This window comes from Protopterus annectens, chromosome 16.part0, assembly GCF_019279795.1.
Source record: "Protopterus annectens isolate FY-2018-M chromosome 16.part0, PAN1.0, whole genome shotgun sequence".
Lineage (NCBI taxonomy): Eukaryota > Metazoa > Chordata > Ceratodontiformes > Protopteridae > Protopterus > Protopterus annectens.
The window spans coordinates 173,645,733-173,668,799 of NC_056750.1; the positions used below are offsets into that span (position 1 = coordinate 173,645,733).

Below are 23,067 nucleotides of genomic sequence, written 5' to 3' on the forward strand. Positions count from 1 at the left end.
CTTCAGATATATGTCTGAAATTATTAAACTAAATATTTCTTTATCAACTCCTGTTATACCCCAATCATCTCTTCCCTTTTTCTTGACACTATTCATCTCTCATATCTCTCTGTGTCCTACCTTTCAGCCATGTAACAGTCCATTTGATTGTTTTCTTCCTATCCTCAAGCTCTGCAGTTTTCTTAACAATCACCTATGAAGTACTGAGTCAAAGGCTTTGGAGAAGCTGAGACTTACAATGTCCATTAACACTCCCCTGTTAAGTTCTTCAGCAGTCATAAAACAGAGTCAGATTCAGCTAGCAACTTTCTTCCATCCATGAACCTATATATTGTTCTAGAGATTGATGTTTTCTCAGAAAAACATCCAATCTTTCCTTTAGGGGTGTCTCCTTGAGTTCCTTCACTGCTACTACTGGACTATCAGGCCTGCATTTTGCATATTCCAGCCTTCACCACACACGCACATGCACACACACATGCACACATGCACACACACACGCACACACGCACACACGCACACACACACACACACACACACACACACACACACACACACACACACACACACACACACACACACACACCTATACCTCTCAATTTCTTTGCAAAAGAATTCTGAATAAACAGTTAGGGGCACTAGGCCCATTAGTAAAATTACGGCCAGGATTAGATACACTTTGTCTCTCACCTGCAGCAGTATTCTTATTTGCAGATAAAATGGGAGATACATTTAAACCATTAGTAGTTCCCCTTCTCGGCTCCTGGATTGAAAAACCAGGCACAGGATGCACAGAAAGTTGAGATAAATCCAAGATTTGAGATAAGAATGGTGATTGTTCAATCCTTTCCATTCTTTTATTTAATTGCTGTATTAAGACAGTCAATTCTCCAATAGACTGTTCAAGTACAGTCGCACAACCCGCAGATGTTCCCTCCAACCTCGCTGCTGAATCCATCAAACCAGCAACAGCAAGAGACAGCAAACTCGATCAAAAAACAAACAAGCAGCTGGATGTAGAAAACAGAGATTTATTTAGAAAATTGTGAGTAAAACAAAGGAAATCAGTAGTTTGATTAATGAGCTCAATAAACGGTTGTGTAGCATCTGCAGACCCTGACCAAAGAATAAAAATATCATCTGAAAACAAAGGTATAAATCTCAGTTGGAAAAATGTGTGGAGGAAAATAAGAGCTTGTGTCCCCACATTAACATCACAATGTTAGCATACAAGCCCCCACAACAAGTACACAGGGCTATGTCTTCTTTCTGGGGATAAAGATTTTTCTCAAACCAAATAAAGTTTGATTTTAACACTACGTCTAGTAAGAGCTCATAAGTGTCGATCTTTTCCTGCTCAAGACCTTTAAAGGTCAGGTATTCGCATAACCACTCTTCTCCAGTAGCATGTGGTATAACTGCGTATAGATCTTTTATGTTAATTGTAAATAACACATGTTTATCGTTATACCCTACACTATTAAGCCTTTTCAAAAAATCCCAAGAATAAATGCAGATGTGTGTTTCTGCAAACACATTTTTTAAGTTCAATGTCTAGCATTGTAGCAAAAGGATGTGTAATTGACCCCCTTGCATCCACAGTTGGGCACATAGGGGGTTGATTCAAACCCTTATGGATTTTGGGAAGCCCGAAAATGATGGGAGTGATAGGAAATTCAACTGTAAGATAATTATACTGATTGTATGTCAGCTGAACCCTGGATAAATAAATCATGTAAAAAAAATCCTGATTCTTCCATACACAGTATTCATTTCCCTTAGTGTATATTACTTTATGTAATTCTGGCCCTAAGAAGCCTAGTGTGAATAATCTAACTTATGATGAAAAACAAGGGTTAGATTTTTTGAAAGGAATATCAGCTGTTAGATTCATTAAGCCTGATAAGGGTGGGGGGTTGATTGCAATGGATGAGTGTGATTACATCAATAAAATGGAGTGTTTATTACACTCGACCACATAAGAAGAAAGTTCACTAAGTGAAATGAATGAGGGTATGGAAGAATCAGGATTTTTTTACATGATTTATTTATCCAGGGGTCAAATGACATACATCAGTAAAATTATCTTACAGATGAAATTCCCATCACATCCACCATTTTTGGGTCTCCCAAAATTCATAAGGATGTGAATCAACTTAACCCTCTATGCACCCAACTGTGGACGCAAAGATGTCAATTACACATACTCTTGCTAAAATGTTAGACACTGAACTTAAAAAATACGTGTTTGCAGAAATGCACATCTGCATTGATTTGTAGGATTTTTTGAAAAGGCTTAATAGTATAGAGTATAACGATAAACATGTGTTTATCACAATTGACATGAAAGATCTATACACAGTTATACCACATGCTATTGGAGAAGAGTGATTTTGCGAATACCTGACCTTTAAAGGTCTTGAGCAGGAAAAGATCAACACTTATATGCTCTTATTAGACCTAGTGTTAAAAATGAACTTTATTTGGTTTGAGAAAAATCTTTATCTCCGGAAAGAAGGCATAGCCATGGGTTCTTATTGTGGGGTTTGTATGCTAACATTGTGATGTTAATGTGGGAACACAAGTTCTTATTTTCCTTCACACATTTTTCCAACTGTGATTTATACCTTTGTTTTCAGGATGATATTTTTATTCTTTGGTCAGGGTCTGCAGATGCTATACAATTGTTTATTGAGTTCATTAATCAAACTACTGACTTCCTATGTTTTACACACAATTTTCTAAATAAACCTGCATTTTCTACATCTAGCTGCTTATTTGTTTTTTTGATCATTTCCATTTAATACAGAAATGCAAAACGAATTTATCAACAACGTTTTGTTGGATAATGATGTTATACCAGCACCTCCCTTAACAGAGAGGTCCAAACAAGTGATTGCTGCTAATACATCTGGTGATTTTCAAATATACAATTTTTCAGACACAGTTTGACACTGATATGGCTGACTTACTTTCAAAAGGTATGACTTTTGCGCAAAGTAAAAGGTCAAATTTACCCAACATTTTAATAGACATGAAGTTGTTTATGCGTAAATTGAACTTTTTATTAAATGTTTGATAATTCACTCACCCAAGAGGTTATGTGTAGGGTTTCTAGTACCTACAATCCTCCATTGTATCCTAGGATTTTACTTTTCGAAACAATGTGTGAATTAGATTTGAAAAATATGGCTTTTTTTTAAAAATGTTGGTAAAGTTGATAATTTGAATGAACAAGAATGCCTTTTGCTTGAATTTTTGAATGAACAAAGAATCTGGTTTATGAAGCCAGATACGGAGGGAGGGTTAGTGGTAATGGACTTGTTTGACTATAGGAATAGGATGTTAAAATTACTGGATAATGAAGCTTATGAGAAAGTGTCAAGGAATGAATTAAAATTGGCTTATAAAATGATTTATGAGCAACTTAGAGACATGTTCATAGACCAATGAATTTATATGCAAACATTTAACTATTTAAATTTGACTTACCCTATTATTCCTATGATGTTCAGAGTTCCGAAATTACATAAAGATATTCAGAACCCCCAAATGCAGCAAATTATTGATGGAAGGAATTCCATTATGACTGCTTGCGCTAAATTCCTTAATTTCAAACTAAAAAGATTTTCAGTTTCTGAGCAGCAAATTTGTAAAGATTCCTGGAATTTTTTGAAATCCGTTAATAATTTAGACTGTGATCCTTTGTCTAATTTTGCCACCACAGACGTTAAGGATCTTCATACTGTGATTCCTCAAACCTTAGGAATACAATGGATTTTGGAACTTTTACTGGATAAGGGAGTGCCACAGGTTGAACTAAATTTATAGGAAGAATTATTTGAAATTGTACTTAGAAATAATTACTTCTGTTTTGAAGGGGATTTGTACTTGCAGAAATGGGGGGTGGCAATGGGGTCCCCATGTGGAGCAATATTTGCTAACTTGTTTATGGTGGCTTGGGAGCACAAGTTTGTACTTAACAGTATTTTTTCAGCTAATATAGTATTGAATTTATGATACTTGGATGATTTGTTTGTAATATGGAAAGGGGACGAACCTAGTTTTAATATCTTTATGGAATATATAAATAGAACTACTGAATTTCTGACATTTACTAAAGAGTTTAGTATGAACTCCATTTCATTTCTGGATGTGAATTTAGAGAAAGATATTAAAAATGGGAGATATATATCAAACATTTTTCGGAAGAAAACCTATTATAATATTTTCTTCTATTTTTCAAGTCCCCACGCCTCGCATCAAAAAAGGTCAATCTGTACAGGCACCAAGAATGGTTACACCAGACGTGCATTTTGAGACAGAATGTGATTCATTATATTCCATGTTTAGAAGGAGAGGATATCCAATAGATATGTTGGACAATTTGAGAAGGGAAGTTAAAATGAAGAGGGTAATAGGACATTTTTACCTTATTTTGGGCAGTATATCTTTAGTAGACATTCAGATGAATTTGAATACAATGGATGATGCATTACTGAATCAACCTTTAGAAGTATCTAATACAGTACAGTTCATTGCTCAGTTTAGTATAGACCATTATTTTACTCAAAATATTTTAACTAAAAAATGGCCGATTTTGATGGAGGAAGGTCATATGAGGGAAAGATTAGGAACATCACCATTGATGGTGTTTAGAAAAGGGACTAACTTTAAATCCATTTTGGAGAACTTGAATAGGATACCTTTTGTTACGGACCCACGTATGGGAAAATGTGGTAGATACCCATACTGTCCAAAAATTATACCAGGGACATCTTTTCAAATTGATGGGCATGAGCATAAGATCAGACACAAATTTGATTGTAACAGCAGAGGGGTGGTTTATTTAGCTACCTGTCAATTATGTATGGCATATTACATGGACAAAATGGACCGAAGATTACATGATAGAATTTACGAGCACAAATATGCCATTAGGAAGGGACAGGTGACTAATGGCCTTGCAAAACATGTCAGAGATAACATTGGGCATTTTTTCAAGTATATGGCTATTGATAAAGTTAATTTAGGATTTAGAGGGGGGACCTTCAGAATTAATTTTAGAGAAAAAATAACTTTTATGGCAATTGAGGCTGGGTGCCTATAAATGGCCTGGTGTTAATAAAATGTGTTCTATATCTTATGTTCTTAAAATTAAGACTATGAACAGATAATTTTAGCAACGGTTTTAATTTTGCATATTAATACATGAAAAAAATGTTATATTAAGTTTAGGTTAGAAGAATGGTAACTGTAAAAACTATATAGTTAAATGTTTTTGTAGTTTGTTGCTTTTGCTTTAACTAGGGGGATTGTTTAACTGTTTAATTAGTTGAAATTAATAATTTCTTGATGTATTTAGATAACACTTTTGTTGGTTTGAATCATCTGAAGAAGTTCACATTTAGTTGGATGAAAGCGCTAATAAAAAGTTGATTTGTAACTGTTGCCTGGTCGATCTACACCCAATAGTCTTTTTTCGGTTCAGTTTTCTGTGTTATGTACTATAGGTTTTGTGTGATTTGTACAGTTTTGTTATGAATTATGTGCTTTTTCTTCTTAAACTGCAGAAGGTTTCACCCTTAGCCTCTGCAAAAGTGAACCTCAAGTCAGCTGGACAACTGGTAAACAAAATATCAATAATAAATAAATCCAGATGTATTTAAACCAGCAAAAGAATTGCAAACTGACTGGAGGAAAAAGGAAATACCAGTTACAACACATTAGGAAAAATCAGGAAACCAACACAGAAGAAAGCTAGATTTATAGAAAATTTATCAAGAAAGCGTGAAGAGACAAAAGCTCACTATTCAATTTGTCTGTCTCCAAGAAATTACTTCATGCACTGAAAATGGTACTACTTCGCATACCTGGCCCAGGGTAGTCCTCCCATAAAAACAATACGAAGGAAATGTGTAAAAAAGCATGGAGCATGCATGTGTAATATAAACATCAACCGTGAGCAAACATGATGTGCATTACCGTCATAACAAGGTGCTGCATCACAACAGTATAATTCATCTTCCGGCATGGACGAAAAATTAAATGCACTTACCGTTCAATTGGCTTGACCTTTTCGGAGCACTCTTTGTTTCTACCTGACCAAGGGAGCAGCTTTTCAATGCAAATACTAAGGGAAAACAATAAAGAAAAATAGGTCAGTCATCAGGCTTGGAAACCTGTGCAACCTATACTTTTCTAGACGTATGAATCTCTCTCTCTAATTACCTACATTATATCATGAAATACTTAGATAAAAAATGATTTCTATAAAATAAAAATAATTTGCTTTGGTGTAGCACACAACACACAGTCTTACATCCTGATAGCAACAGGTTTGAGTAGGGAATCAAATGCCTTACTGATGCAGTTACTTCACAAGACACTGAGATCTCATCTGACATTCCATCCAAAGGGACAAGAAGCAGTCTACCTTAAAGTAAACACTGATGTGAACAATGTACAGTAATAAGAATGTGTAAAAAATCCAATGGCTCCTGACACCATCACAGGATCTGAACCACAGGATATAATTCCCACATAAAATTACATTTGTTTGAGACCAGAAGGAGACAAATAGCTTATTATGTTCACATTTAGAATTTTACCTCTGCTCAATACCTCCCTTACCTCACTTGCCCCATGCTCACTTGAAGCTTTCTTTACATTCTGTCTCCACTACTCACTCTTGTAGACCATTGTGTGCTCACATCTCCACTGTCAAACAGCACTTTTGTAGACCCAGGGAGAAGTTTGACCCTACATGATACTATGTGTGAGACCTTTTCCTCCAGTTCTGGGTGACACTTTTCCCCAGTATGACATAGTATATGCATGTCATATTCTCCCATGTCATTCTTGCACTCTGGTAAGAAAACATCCAGGTGCCCTAGTCCTTCGTTATAGTCTTTCCTCACCGTTGCATGCACCCTTCTAGTGGCCTTCCTCTGAACACATTATAGCAGTCTGATTTTCCTCCTCCTGTAAGTTTTCACAACTTTAAACAACGTGTGCTGCATATAATGGAGCTGCTATACCACTCATTGTACAGTAGGTAATGGGGATGCTGCGCCAATTGTTGTGCTGTATGTCATGGGGCTGCTGCACCAATCATTGTCCTGTAAGTAATGGGGTTTTTGTACCAATCATTGTATTGTATGCAAAGGGGCTGCTGTACCAATCACTGTATTGTATTGTATATAATGGGGCTGCTGTACCAATCATTGTGCTGTATGTAATGGGGCTGCTGCACCAGTGTGCTGCACGTAATGAGGTTGCTGCACCAATCATTGTATTGTATGTAATGGGGCTGCTGCACCAATTGTGTCCTGTATGTAATGAGGCTGCTGCACCGATCAGTGTGCTGTATGTAGTGGGGATGCTGTACCAATCGTTGTCCTGTATGTAATGAGGCTAATGCACTGATCAGTGTGCTGTATGCAATGGGGCTGCTGTACCAATTGTTGTCCTGCATGTAATGGGGCTGCTGTACCAATCGTTGTCCTGTATGTAATGAGGCTAATGCACTGATCAGTGTGCTGTATGCAATGGGGCTGCTCTACTAATTGTTGTCCTGCATGTAATGGGGCTGCTGTACTAATTGCTGTGTTTTATAGAATGTGGTTGTTGCACCTATTGTTGTGCTGTATGTAATGGGGTTGCTGCACCAGTCTTTGTGGTGTATGTAATGGGGGTATTCACCTTCGTTGCTTCTTCAGATATATGTCTGAAATTATTACACTAAATATTTCTTTATCAACTCCTGTTATACCCCAATCATCTCTTCCCTTTTTCTTGACACTATTCATCTCTCATATCTCTCTGTGTCCTACCTTTCAGCCATGTAACAGTCCATTTGATTGTTTTCTTCCTATCCTCAAGCTCTGCAGTTTTCTTAACAGTCACCTATGAAGTACTGAGTCAAAGGCTTTGGAGAAGCTGAGACTTACAATGTCCATTAACACTCCCCTGTTAAGTTCTTCAGCAGTCATAAAACAGAGTCAGATTCAGCTAGCAACTTCCTTCCATCCATGAACCTATTTATTGTTCTAGAGATTGATGTTTTCTCAGAAAAACATCCAATCTTTCCTTTAGGGGTGTCTCCTTGAGTTCCTTCACTGCTACTACTGGACTATCAGGCCTGCATTTTGCATATTCCAGCCCCCACCACACACACGCACACACACGCACACGCACACACACACACACACACACACACACACACACACACACACACACACACACACACACACACACAGCTATACCTCTCAATTTCTTTGCAAAAGAATTCTGAATAAAGCTGATAATGGGGAGTCAAAGACCCAAAAATGTGCAGTTTTGTACCTACCATAAATGTAGATGTTCAAGTGTTTACCCTGCTGCAGTCATCACACTTGGGTTATCCTGCCATCAGGCGGTCCCGCAGTCGGCCTGAGTTCCAAAGTCTTGGTCCGGCGTTGGTTGCTGTCGCTTCTTCCCTGATGTCAGTGCATCAGGGTTATATAAGAGGCATCCAACACCATTTTCTTCAGTTTTTCTTGCCCCAGATGTCAGGTGCCCCCCCCCTCAATAGGAGGTCACTACATATTGCCAATAAAACAAGCAAAGAACATACAAAGCATACCTTCAGCTATAAGCAAATACACCACCAAGGTTGTATCAGATAGAAAGGCATAGAAAGGTTCAGTTAGATCAGAGGGGATGGAAGGAGGGTAACCTGGACTGCAGCAGGGTGAACACTCGAACATCTACATTTATGGTAGGTGCAAATCTGTATTATGTTTATCGTGTTACCCTGCTGCAGTCATCACACTTGGGTTGAATCCCAAAGCTAAGGATGGGTGGTGGAGTTACACAGGGATAGAAGAAGCTAGTAGGCCCTGCAAAACTGCAGTGGCAAAGCCAGCTCTAGTCTTAGAGTATATGGGTAAGTGATAGTGTTTGGTGAAGGTGTGCACTGAACTCCAAGTTGCAGCTTCCAGAATATCCTTGGTTGGTACCCCCATGAGAAAGGCTGTAGATGTAGCTGCAGCCCTGGTGGAGTGTGACCTAATGCTAGCAGGAACTGGTTTTCCATGATGAGTGTAGCAGAAATGTATACAATGTCCTATCCATTTTGAAATGGTCTGTTTTGAGATAGCTTTTCCTTGTAATGCTGTAGCATAGGATACAAAGAGCTGGTCAGATTTTCGGAAAACCTTAGTTCTATCCAAGTAGTAATGTAGTTGCCTGTGAATGTCCAAGGAGTGCAGGAGTCTTTCTCCTTTGTTCTGGGGGTTTGGGAAAAAGGTGGGTAAATGGATGGTTTGGTTTAGGGCCACACTGGATACCACCTTTGGCATAAAGGAGGGGTTAGTTCGTAGAGAGGCTCTGTCTTGATGAAAAATGAGGAAAGGCTCCACTGCCATTAGTGCCTGTAGCTCTGAGACTCTTCTGGCTGAATTTATTGCTAGCAGCAGGACAGTTTTCCATGATAGAAACTTTAAATCAGTTAAGAAAGCTGGTTCAAATGGCAGCATTGTAAGCTTTTCCAGAACAAAGTTGAGATCTCAAGTTGGTGTTGGTGCTCTCCTGGGTGGTCTTATGTTCTTGGCCCCTTTGAGGTACTGTCTTAGGAGTGGATGTGAAAATAAAGGAGGATCCGTGTTGAAGTGAGCTGAAATCACTGAGGTGTGGATCTTAATAGATGAAAAGGAAAGTCCTTTGTGCAACATTTCAGTTAAATATTGTAGAATCTGAGGAATGTCTAGCTCTAGGGGATTTTGGCCTTTAGCCTGGTTCCAGGCGCAAAATCTTTTCCATTTGTCTGAATAGGCTTTCCTGGTGCTGGGCCTCCTGGCCTCCAGAATGACATCCATAACAGCTTTAGATAGAGGAGTTGGCTGGTTGTTTAGGTGATTTGCCATGCAGCCAGATTTAAAGTCTTGAGCTGGCTGTGTAGAATCTGACTGTCTTGCTGGATGAGCAGGTGAGGAATTTGTGGTAAAATCCATGGTGGTCCGTGGGCCATGTTGCTTAGTACTGGGTACCAATGCTGGCGTGGCCAGTCTGGAGCAATGAGTATCATTTGTGGCCTCTCTAATCTGACTTTCAGCAGCACCTTTGCTAGAAGAGGCAGTGGAGGGAAGGCATACACTGTCAATGTTTTCCAACTGAATGTGAGAGCGTCCACTTTCCAAGCTTGTGGGTGGAATGTCCTTGTGCAAAATTTTTGAAATTGGTAGTTTTGGGGGTTGGCAAACAGATCTATGTCTGGGCGTCCCCATTTTTGAGTTATCATTGCAAATACTTGTGGATCCAGTTTCCACTCGTGGGGATCCATGATGTTTCTGCTTAGGTCGTCTGCCAATGTGTTTTTCTTTCCTGGCAGGAATTGTGCTTGTAATTGAACTTGGTAAGTCAGTGCTGTGTTCCACTAGGTCATTGCTTGCCTGCACAGAGGGAAGGAGTGTGTACCCCCTTGCTTGTTAATGTACCACATTACTGTGGTATTGTCTGTCTTTATTATTAATTGTCCTGGGTGTAAGAGGTCCTTGAAAGCTGTTAGAGCATTCTGTACAGCTAGCATTTCTTTTTGATTGATGTGCAGATGCCTTTGATTTGTAGTCCATTTGCCCTGAATGCACTGTCCTGCCATGTGTGCTCCTCAGGCATAGTCCGATGCATCTGTTAACCTCTGCCTGGCTGTGGGTAAGGTAAAAGGCTGACCCTTGTTGAGGTGACATGCCTGTGCCCACCATAGAAACTCCTGTTGAAGGCAGGGAATGAGTGGTATCATTGTTTCCAAGCTGTGGCTGTGTTGAGTCCATACGCTTTTCAGGTACCATTGTAATTTCCTCATATGCAGTCTTGCAAATGGTATTAGTAGAATGCAAGATGCCATGAATCCCAAGGCCTGCAGAATTTTTCTTGCAGGGAGTTGGGTCTTTGTTGCCATTATTTTGAAGTATTGAGTCAGATGTTGTTGCCTGTCTGGTGTGAGATAAGCCATCTGGGCCGCTGTATTCAAGCTGGCACCCAGGAATATTATGTTCTGTGAGGGCACTAGTTTTGATTTCTTTTCGTTTACTGTGTACCCTAGGCAACTTAGAAGGTGTTTGACAAATGCCAGATGTTGTAAAAGAATGTCCTTGCTTTCTGCTTGAATAAGGCAGTCGTCCAAGTATGGGTATATATGAATTCCTCTTTGTCTGCAGTATGCGATTACTGGTGCCAGGCATTTTGTGAAGACCCTGGGTGCAGTAGATAAGCCAAAGGGCAGTGCAGAGAATTGATAATGGGTTGAACATGCAATGAAATGGAGGTATCTTCTGCAATTTCATCTGATAGGGACATGCAGGTATGCCTCCTTGAGGTCCAATGTTACGAGCCAAGCCTTCTTGCCCAACATGGGAAGAAGCTGCTGTAGTGTTATCATCTTGAATTTGGTTACTTGCAAGTAGGTGTTTAGACTTGAAAGGTCCAGAATGGGTCTCCATGCTTTGTCCTTTCTGGGGACTAAAAAAAGTCTGGAGTAAAAACCTTGTCCTTGTTCCTGTGGAGGTACCTGTTGAATGGCTCTCATGTCCATGAGAGCTGTAATTTGTTTTTGTGCCTCTGCCCATTGATTTGGTGGCAGGTTTGTCATTCCTTTTATCCTTGGCAAAGTGTGAAAATGGAATCTGTATCCTTGTGAGACGACATCTAGGACCCATTTGTCTTTTGTTATGATGTGCCAGTTGTCTGCAAAAAGTGCTAATTTTCCTCCCAAGGGAGCTGCCAAGAGAGTTTTGCTTGACAGTTTGAGGGTTAAGTCATTGTGTTTGTCTTCTAGAAGTTTGGGGTCTGTGTTCTTCTCCTTTCTGGGTAGTGGCACCCCATTGACGAGGTTTGTAAGGGCCTTGTGACTGACCCCTGCCCCTTGGGCATCTGTATTTGCCCCTCTGTGGTCTGTCAGAAGCTGGAAAGGACCAATTTTTTGTTGGCCAATTTCTGCTGAAACGAGGGGGCTGTACCTGTAAAAAATCCTTGACCATCTGCATAGACTTTGCCTTATCCTCCATTTTCTTTAAAACCTCTTCAGCTTTTACACCAAATAAGACATCCTGCTGTAAAGGTGCATCTAATAATTTTGCTTTAACATGATCAGGCAGGGTTTGTTCTTTTAACCAAGCATGTCTACGTATGACAGACCCAGTCACAGCTGCTCTACAGGAAGCTTCCAATGAATCAAATCCACATTGTAAAGTATGTTTGCCCACCTGTTCAGCTGCATGCAACAGATCCTGCATTTCCTTGAAGTCAGATTGTTCAGAATGCGTGCTCATCTTTTATTTTAATTAAGATATTAGGAATTGCTGATATTTCAGCATGTGAAACTGACAATTTAATGCTCTCATAGCAAGAGTAGCTGAGGTGTATACCTTCTTTCCCCACCTATCTAGTGTTCTGGAGTGCCTTTCAGAGGGTACAGGATTTTTGCCATAGAAGCCTTAGCCCATTTGGGACCCTGAGAAATTGTTTATGGGTCAGCAAAAGGGCTTTTATAAAGGAATTTGTGTGAGTCAGGTACTCTGTAGTATCTGTCTGGTTTGGCTGGAGCAGGAGGTAGAGAGTCTGGGTTAAGACTAGATTCTAGGTAAACATCATCCACAATGTCTAAAATTGGAGGGATAGCAAGTGGTCTGTGCTGGGGAAGTAAAAGGAACTCTCTGAGTCTTTTCTTTGGATCGGAGTAGTCCTGGCCTTCCCAGTGGAAATGTTCCCTCATGGTATATAAAGTTTCCCCAAAGGAATAGTCTTCAGTGGGAGATGCTGACAGGATAGAATCTTCAGCATCAGAATCTTCATAAGGGGGAAAGGAGTAATCCTGTTCCTCAGAGGAGCCTGAGGAATTTGAAACCTGGTCAGAGGAGGCATAATCCTCCTCTTGTCTTGGCCTTTTGTCTGGAGGGGGTTGGGAACTCCTGATTAGGGTAATCAAATCTTCAGCCATCTTAAGCATCTGTTTCTTAGGCATGGTGCCTCGAATTGGAGACTGATGTACAGTCTTTTTAGGTTTTAATGGAGTTCTAAGCTTAGCATACGATTTAATGGTGAGTGTAGTTGGTCTGAAGACACCTTCTGTAGCTGAAGGTGTTTCCACTGCACCGGGTTCTCCTTCTGCTATGGTGTCGGTAGGGCCTAATGAAGATGACTGCGTCGGCCTAGTACTCTTGGTTTGAGAATCCGAAGCTGGCTGGGGCTCCAATTCTGTGGTCGTCAGGGGCTACGTAAGTGCCTCACTGAAAACCGGAGAACCGGCGACATGCCCAGTAGAGGCTTCGGAGTCTGGCTTGGTTCTTGGCTGTCTGTCCTTATCTTTGCATTTTTTATGCATGCCGGTCATCGGTTGCTCCGATGGCATGGTATAATTAAATTTCCTACCAAAGTAGTCTCGAGCGAAATCATAACAACGCTTGATAGTTCGTTTATTGAACCTAGCACAAAACCGACAACCAGTGACGTCGTGGTCTGGGCCTAGGCAAGGAATACAATAAGAATGGAAGTCCTTATGAGGTATTTGATTCCCACAAGAAATGCAATTTTTAACTTTTTCTGACATCGGTCTGAGGCAAGAAAAGGTTCCCCAATGGGGTACTTAGCTTTATTGAAGACTTCTGACTGAAATTCAATTCGAAAATCTCAGGTGTCGGGCGACCAGCACTTGCGAACTGCTTCTGCTTCGGGCACCGCGCAGCAAGAAAGACTGAAGAAAACGGCATCAGATGCCTCTTGTATACCCCTGGCACACTGACGTCAGGGAAGAAGTGACAGCAACCGATGCCGGACCAAGACCTTGGAACTCAGGCCGACTGCGGGACCACCTGATGGCAGGATAACCCAAGTGTGATGACTGCAGCAGGGTAACACGATGAACATCAGGGACAATTTCATATGGGCTCCATAACAGAAGTACACAACAGCTGTGAGCAGCAGTTAGAGATGCAATGACAGCAAAGTGACAAGTAACACCAGCACTACGTAATACGCTTTTAAAGTAATTTATCGTTGCAGGAGGGGTGTCTTTATTCTTTTACGTTTGTTTATTAACTTCACGATCACTGTACCTCAGAGTAGGATGAATTCTCCGACACAGAGCTATGTCAATCTTTTTTATAACTTATTAGCAATCAAACGTGTGATTTTTGATTGTGTTCATATAATTTCTGTCTGGCACCCAGGGAAACTTTACAGAGAAAATGCCTGGTACTGCAAGCTGCGGCATTATTCCCTTACTCTCCCATAAGTTCTGAATCATCAACTCTCTAAGATTACATGTATTGCTCTCATATGGACTGGTCCATAAATACACCATCCTTCAGTTTCTGCAGTCGCTTCTGTGAAAATTCTGGTGGGGTTTGGCTTTAATGGCCTGAATTTGTCCATAACAGACTTAAAGAAGAAAGTCATGGGCATTCAAACCTGCCATACAGCTGAAGCACCTGATGTCCTTAAGGGGTAATTTTCATATATCCCATGTTACCTCTAATATAAGAGGCTTTAAGGAATCATACAGTGGAAAATCTAGCTTGCCTGGGTTTTTCTTTTAGTTTTTACTGAAATGTTCATGAACTTATCAAGTATGGATGTGATACAAATGACTTAATGCACTTTATTAAAAGGTAAATGACAAATTGTCAGAAGTTCTGCTAAATGAATGGCACCAATGGATTTTAATGTCCATTATTCTAATGTCCAATATTTAACATATCAATCAAATGTAAAATAAAAAAAAATAAATAAAATGTCAGCATGAGAACACAGAAGGATATTCCTGCAAAATGCTGTGCGACTCAAGGATATTTTAGCCCTTTCAGAATTCAACACAACAGAATCAGTGCTTTAAAACCTGTAAAATTTAAATGTATTTTCATACACCTCAGCAGTTATGCATCCAAACTTTTTTTTTCTCAAGCAAATCTACACAAAAAAAAAAAATCACACCACTGTATGGATCTGACGAGCATTGATTTACTGAATCCATCAGCAGGGGACGTGGTGACTATAACGTCAATGAAGCATTTCCCAGAGACTGCAACTTCTAGTTCATCCCCAAATGGATCATTTTTATTTAAGCAGCTGGATGCAGAGACCACAGGTTTGTTTAGAAAATTGTGAGTAAAACAAAAGAAATCAGTAGTGTGATTAATAAACTCAATAAACAATTGTATAGCATCTGCAGACCCTGACCAAAGAATAAAAATATCATCCTGAAAACGCAGGTATAAATCATAGTTGGAAAAATGTATGGAGGAAAATAAGAACTTGTGTTCCCACATATCACAATGTTAGCATACAAGCCCGCACAACAAGAACCCATGGCTATGCCTTCTTTCAAAGCTTTTTCTCAAACCAAATAAAAATCAGTTTTAACACTAGGTCTAGTAACAGCTCATAAGTGTTGATCTTTTCCTGCTCAAGACCAGAATTACATAAAGCTCTAATATCCAGTTCACATATATTCTGAAACACCATTAGAGAATTATGCAGTGGTGGATTATAAGTACTAGCCACTCTCAAATAATTTTCCACATATACATCATTTAAAAATAATAAATGAAGATTTAATTTTCATGTATACAATTTCAAATCAATGAGAGTTTCAACCAAATTCATTTTCCTTGTAGGAACAAAAGTTAATCCTTTGGAAAGCAAGTCATACAACTCAACTGGAATGTCCAAAGAAGAACAATTATATATTTTAAAGTCTTTAGCAGTGTTAAACACGATGTTCAAAGGGGGAAGTAGAAATGTAGGAAGTAGTCCCTCATCACATTCATTATTTATTGAAACCATTGCTTCCCATTCCATGAATTCCGACCATTCCCCCGAAAATTCCCTCTGTTGGCTTGAGGGATTGCACAGTGCCTAGACATTTGCCTTCTCTGGTTGTACTTCTGATTTTTCAGATGCTCCGAGCGCCTGGGGTAATTCCCATTCCCCTGGTCTAAAACAATCGCCATTGTCAGTTGTAGTTAATACACAGCATCATTAATGTTTTCATTCAAAGATTCATCCACATTTATACGCTGTTGCCAACCTTGGGGAATTGGGTGGGGCTACACTTTGTTGTCTCTATAATCATCAATATCTGTAGATAGCTTTTTAAACTTCCTAGATTTAATAGATTCCATATGTTCTTTGATGGAACGTAGAATACGCGTGTATTCAATTTTATTATCACTAAAAGAAATGTCCTGAGTGATATTCCTATCTAATTCTACCACTTCTTTGGTAAGAGACTCACTGGTTAGGTTGCTGTGTTTAATAACAACTTCCATGTACTCTATCCCATGTTTGTCAAACATCTGCAACAATTCATGGTGAAGACTAGAGCTGCTAATCAATCCAGTGGGAAAGCGCCATACTGGCAAACCTTTAGGCACTACCCCTCTGTTTATGCATTCTCTAAAATAATTAGTATCCATTTGTAAATTCTTTATCTTTAACAAGCATTGATCAAATTCACTGAGCTTGTCACATAAGTTACTCTTGTCTCTTAGTGTATTATCATTAAACACATTATGACATATGAGCATGTCGTTCAAACATAAACAGTCAGGGGCACTAGGCCCATTAGTAAAATTATGGCCAGGATTAGATGCACTTTGTCTCTCACCTGCAGCAGTATTCTTATTTGCAGATAAAATGGGAGATACATTTAAACCATTAGTAGTTCCCCTTCTCGGCTCCTGGATTGAAAAACCAGGCACAGGATGCACAGAAAGTTGAGATAAATCCAAGATTTGAGATAAGAATGGTGATTGTTCAATCCTTTCCATTCTTTTATTTAATTGCTGTATTAAGACAGTCAATTCTCCAATAGACTGTTCAAGTACAGTCGCACAACCCGCAGATGTTCCCTCCAACCTCGCTGCTGAATCCATCAAACCAGCAACAGCAAGAGACAGCAAACTCAATCAAAAAACAAACAAGCAGCTGGATGTAGAAAACAGAGATTTATTTAGAAAATTGTGAGTAAAACAAAGGAAATCAGTAGTTTGATTAATGAACTCAATAAACGATTGTGTAGCATCTGCAGACCCTGACCAAAGAATAAAAATATCATCCTGAAAACAAAGGTATAAATCACAGTTGGAAAAATGTGTGGAGGAAAATAAGAGCTTGTGTTCCCACATTAACATCACAATGTTAGCATACAAGCCCCCACAACAAGTACACAGGGCTATGTCTTCTTTCTGGAGATAAAGATTTTTCTCAAACCAAATAAAGTTTGATTTTAACACTACGTCTAGTAAGAGCTCATAAGTGTCGATCTTTTCCTGCTCAAGACCTTTAAAGGTCAGGTATTCGCATAACCACTCTTCTCCAGTAGCATGTGGTATAACTGTGTATAGATCTTTTATGTTAATTGTAAATAACACATGTTTATCGTTATACCCTACACTATTAAGCCTTTTCAAAAAATCCCAAGAATAAATGCAGATGTGTGTTTCTGCAAACACATTTTTTAAGTTCAATGTCTAGCATTGTAGCAAAAGGATGTGCAATTGACCCCCTTGCGTCCACAGTTGGGCACATAGGGGGTTGATTCAAACCCTTATGGATTTTGGGAAGCCCAAAAATGATGGGAGTGATAGGAAATTCAACTGTAAGATAATTATACTGATTGTATGTCAGCTGAACCCTGGATAAAAAAATCATGTAAAAAAATCCTGATTCTTCCATACACAGTATTCATTTCCCTTAGTGTATATTACTTTATGTAATTCTGGCCCTAAGAAGCCTAGTGTGAATAATCTAATTTATGATGAAAAACAAGGGTTAGATTTTTTGAAAGGAATATCAGCTGTTAGATTCATTAAGCCTGATAAGGGTGGGGGGTTGATTGCAATGGATGAGTGTGATTACATCAATAAAATGGAGTGTTTATTACACTCGACCACATAAGAAGAAAGTTCACTAAGTGAAATGAATGAGGGTATGGAAGAATCAGGATTTTTTTACATGATTTATTTATCCAGGGGTCAAATGACATACATCAGTAAAATTATCTTACAGTTGAAATTCCCATCACATCCACCATTTTTGGGTCTCCCAAAATTCATAAGGATGTGAATCAACTTAACCCTCTATGCACCCAACTGTGGACGCAAAGATGTCAATTACACATACTCTTGCTAAAATGTTAGACACTGAACTTAAAAAATACGTGTTTGCAGAAATGCACATCTGCATTGATTTGTAGGATTTTTTGAAAAGGCTTAATTGTATAGAGTATAACGATAAACATGTGTTTATCACAATTGACATGAAAGATCTATACACAGTTATACCACATGCTATTGGAGAAGAGTGATTTTGCGAATACCTGACCTTTAAAGGTCTTGAGCAGGAAAAGATCAACACTTATGAGCTCTTACTAGACCTAGTGTTAAAACTGAACTTTATTTGGTTTGAGAAAAATCTTTATCTCCAGAAAGAAGGCATAGCCATGGGTTCTTATTGTGGGGTTTGTATGCTAACAATGTGATGTTAATGTGGGAACACAAGTTCTTATTTTCTTCACACATTTTTCCAACTGTGATTTATACCTTTGTTTTCAGGATGATATTTTTATTCTTTGGTCAGGGTCTGCAGATGCTATACAATTGTTTATTGAGTTCATTAATCAAACTACTGACTTCCTATGTTTTACACACAATTTTCTAAATAAACCTGCATTTTCTACATCTAGCTGCTTATTTGTTTTTTTGATCATTTCCATTTAATACAGAAATGCAAAACGAATTTATCAACAACTTTTTGTTGGATAATGATGTTATACCAGCACCTCGCTTAACAGAGAGGTCCAAACAAGTGATTGTTGCTAATACATCTGGTGATTTTCAAATATACAATTTTTCAGACACAGTTTGACACTGATATGGCTGACTTACTTTCAAAAGGTATGACTTTTGCGCAAAGTAAAAGGTCAAATTTACCCAACATTTTAATAGACATGAAGTTGTTTATGCGTAAATTGAACTTTTTATTAAATGTTTGATAATTCACTCACCCAAGAGGTTATGTGTAGGGTTCCTAGTACCTACAATCCTCCATTGTATCCTAGGATTTTACTTTTCGAAACAATGTGTGAATTAGATTTGAAAAATATGGCTTTTTTAAAAAATGTTGGTAAAGTTGATAATTTGAATGAACAAGAATGCCTTTTGCTTGAATTTTTGAATGAACAAATAATCTGGTTTATGAAGCCAGATAAGGGGGGGAGGGTTAGTGGTAATGGACTTGTTTGACTATAAGAATAGGATGTTAAAATTACTGGATAATGAAGCTTATGAGAAAGTGTCAAGGAATGAATTAAAAGTGGCTTATAAAAAGATTTATGAGCAACTTAGAGACATGTTCATAGACCAATGAATTTATATGCAAACATTTAACTATTTAAATTTGACTTACCCTATTATTCCTATGATGTTCAGAGTTCCGAAATTACATAAAGATATTCAGAACCCCCAAATGCAGCAAATTATTGATGGAAGGAATTCCATTATGACTGCTTGCGCTAAATTCCTTAATTTCAAACTAAAAAGATTTTCAGTTTCTGAGCAGCAAATTTGTAAAGATTCCTGGAATTTTTTGAAATCCATTAATAATTTAGACTGTGATCCTTTGTCTAATTTTGCCACCACAGACGTTAAGGATCTTCATACTGTGATTCCTCAAACCTTAGGAATACAATGGATTTTGGAACTTTTACTGGATAAGGGAGTGCCACAGGTTGAACTAAATTTATAGGAAGAATTATTTGAAATTGTACTTAGAAATAATTACTTCTGTTTTGAAGGGGATTTGTACTTGCAGAAATGGGGGGTGGCAATGGGGTCCCCATGTGGAGCAATATTTGCTAACTTGTTTATGGTGGCTTGGGAGCACAAGTTTGTACTTAACAGTATTTTTTCAGCTAATATAGTATTGAATTTATGATACTTGGATGATTTGTTTGTATTATGGAAAGGGGACGAACCTAGTTTTAATATCTTTATGGAATATATAAATAGAACTACTGAATTTCTGACATTTACTAAAGAGTTTAGTATGAACTCCATTTCATTTCTGGATGTGAATTTAGAGAAAGATATTAAAAATGGGAGATATATATCAAACATTTTTCAGAAGAAAACCTATTCTAATATTTTCTTGTATTTTTCAAGTCCCCACGCCTCGCATCAAAAAAGGTCAATCTGTACAGGCACCAAGAATGGTTACACCAGACGGGCATTTTAAGACAGAATGTGATTCATTATATTCCATGTTTAGAAGGAGAGGATATCCAATAGATATGTTGGACAATTTGAGAAGGGAAGTTAAAATGAAGAGGGTAATAGGACATTTTTACCTTATTTTGGGCAGTATATCTTTAGTAGACATTCAGATGAATTTGAATACAATGGATGATGCATTACTGAATCAACCTTTAGAAGTATCTAATACAGTACAGTTCATTGCTCAGTTTAGTATAGACCATTATTTTACTCAAAATATTTTAACTAAAAAATGGCCGATTTTGATGGAGGAAGGTCATATGAGGGAAAGATTAGGAACATCACCATTGATGGTGTTTAGAAAAGGGACTAACTTTAAATCCATTTTGGAGAACTTGAATAGGATACCTTTTGTTATGGACCCACGTATGGGAAAATGTGGTAGATACCCATACTGTCCAAAAATTATACCAGGGACATCTTTTCAAATTGATGGGCATGAGCATAAGATCAGACACAAATTTGATTGTAACAGCAGAGGGGTGGTTTATTTAGCTACCTGTCAATTATGTATGGCATATTACATGGGCAAAATGGACCGAAGATTACATGATAGAATTTATGAGCACAAATATGCCATTAGGAAGGGACAGGTGACTAATGGCCTTGCAAAACATGTCAGAGATAACATTGGGCATTTTTTCAAGTATATGGCTATTGATAAAGTTAATTTAGGATTTAGAGGGGGGACCTTCAGAATTAATTTTAGAGAAAAAAGAACTTTTATGGCAATTGAGGCTGGGTGCCTATAAATGGCCTGGTGTTAATAAAATGTGTTCTATATCTTATGTTCTTAAAATTAAGACTATGAACAGATAATTTTAGCAACGGTTTTAATTTTGCATATTAATACATGAAAAGAAATTTTATATTAAGTTTAGGTTAGAAGAATGGTAACTGTAAAAACTATATAGTTAAATGTTTTTGTAGTTTGTTGCTTTTGCTTTAACTAGGGGGATTGTTTAACTGTTTAATTAGTTGAAATTAATAATTTCTTGATGTATTTAGATAACACTTTTGTTGGTTTGAATAATCTGAAGAAGTTCACGTTTAGTTGGATGAAAGCGCTAATAAAAAGTTGATTTGTAACTGTTGCCTGTTCGATCTACACCCAATAGTCTTTTTTTCGGTTCAGTTTTCTGTGTTATGTACTATAGGTTTTGTGTGATTTGTACAGTTTTTTTATGAATTATGTGCTTTTTCTTCTTAAACTGCAGAAGGTTTCACCCTTAGCCTCTGCAAAAGTGAACCTCAAGTCAGCTGGACAACTGGTAAACAAAATATCAATAATAAATAAATCCGGATGTATTTAAACCAGCAAAAGAATTGCAAACTGACTGGAGGAAAAAGGAAATACCAGTTACAACACATTAGGAAAAATCAGGAAACCAACACAGAAGAAAGCTAGATTTATAGAAAATTTATCAAGAAAGTGTGAAGAGACAAAAGCTCACTATTCAATTTGTCTGTCTCCAAGAAATTACTTCATGCACTGAAAATGGTACTACTTCGCATACGTGGCCCAGGGTAGTCCTCCCATAAAAACAATACGAAGGAAATGTGTAAAAAAGCATGGAGCATGCATGTGTAATATAAACATCAACCATGAGCAAACATGATGTGCATTACCGTCATAACAAGGTGCTGCATCACAACAGTATAATTCATCTTCCGGCATGGACGAAAAATTAAATGCACTTACCGTTCAATTGGCTTGAACTATTCAGAGCACTCTTTGTTGGTAACCGACCAAGGGAGAGGCTTTCCAATTTAATTACTAAGGGAAAACAATAAAGAAAAATAGGTCAGTCATCAGGCTTGGAAACCTGTGCAACCTATACTTTTCTAGAAGTATGAATCTCTCTCTCTAATTACCTACATTATATCATGAAATACTTAGATAAAAAAATGATTTCTATAAAAATAAAAATAATTTTCTTTGGTGTAGCACACAACACACAGTCTTACATCCTGATAGCAACAGGTTTGAGTAGGGAATCAAATGCCTTACTGATGCAGTTACTTCACAAGACACTGAGATCTCATCTGACATTCCATCCAAAGGGACAAGAAGCAGTCTACCTTAAAGTAAACACTGATGTGAACAATGTACAGTAATAAGAATGTGTAAAAAATCCAATGGCCCCTGACACCATCACAGGATCTGAACCACAGGATATAATTCCCACATAAAATTACATTTGTTTGAGACCAGAAGGAGACAAATAGCTTATTATGTTCACATTTAGAATTTTACCTCTGCTCAATGCCTCCCTTACCTCACTTGCCCCATGCTCACTTGAAGCTTTCTTTACATTCTGTCTCCACTACTCACTCTTGTAGATCATTGTGTGCTCACATCTCCACTGTCAAACAGCACTTTTGTAGACCCAGGAGAAGTTTGACCCTACATGATACTGTGTGTGAGACCTTTTCCTCCAGTTCTGGGTGACACTTTCCCCAGTATGACATAGTATATGCATGTCATATTCTCCCATGTCATTCTTGCACTCTGGTAAGAAAACATCCAGGTGCCCTAGTCCTTCGTTATAGTCTTTCCTCACCATTGCATGCACCCTTCTAGTGGCCTTCCTCTGAACACATTATAGCAGTCTGATTTTCCTCCTCCTGTAAGTTTTCACAACTTTAAACAACGTGTGCTGCATATAATGGAGCTGCTATACCACTCATTGTACAGAAGGTAATGGGGATGCTGCGCCAATTGTTGTGCTGTATGTCATGGGGCTGCTGCACCAAT

At 38.2% G+C, this 23,067-nt stretch overlaps 1 protein-coding gene across 1 annotated transcript in view; it reads right to left on the reverse strand.

Annotated features, from left to right (window-relative positions):
* Positions 1 to 23,067, reverse strand: part of LOC122790548 — a 253,233-nt gene that overhangs the window by 97,375 nt on the left and 132,791 nt on the right. The window contains exons 6-7 of the mRNA XM_044058096.1: positions 22,012 to 22,086; positions 6,059 to 6,133 (exon numbers count right to left, since the gene is read on the reverse strand). Of these exons, the coding sequence (XP_043914031.1) occupies positions 6,059 to 6,133; positions 22,012 to 22,086 (150 nt within the window). The remainder of the gene's footprint in view (positions 1 to 6,058; positions 6,134 to 22,011; positions 22,087 to 23,067) is intronic.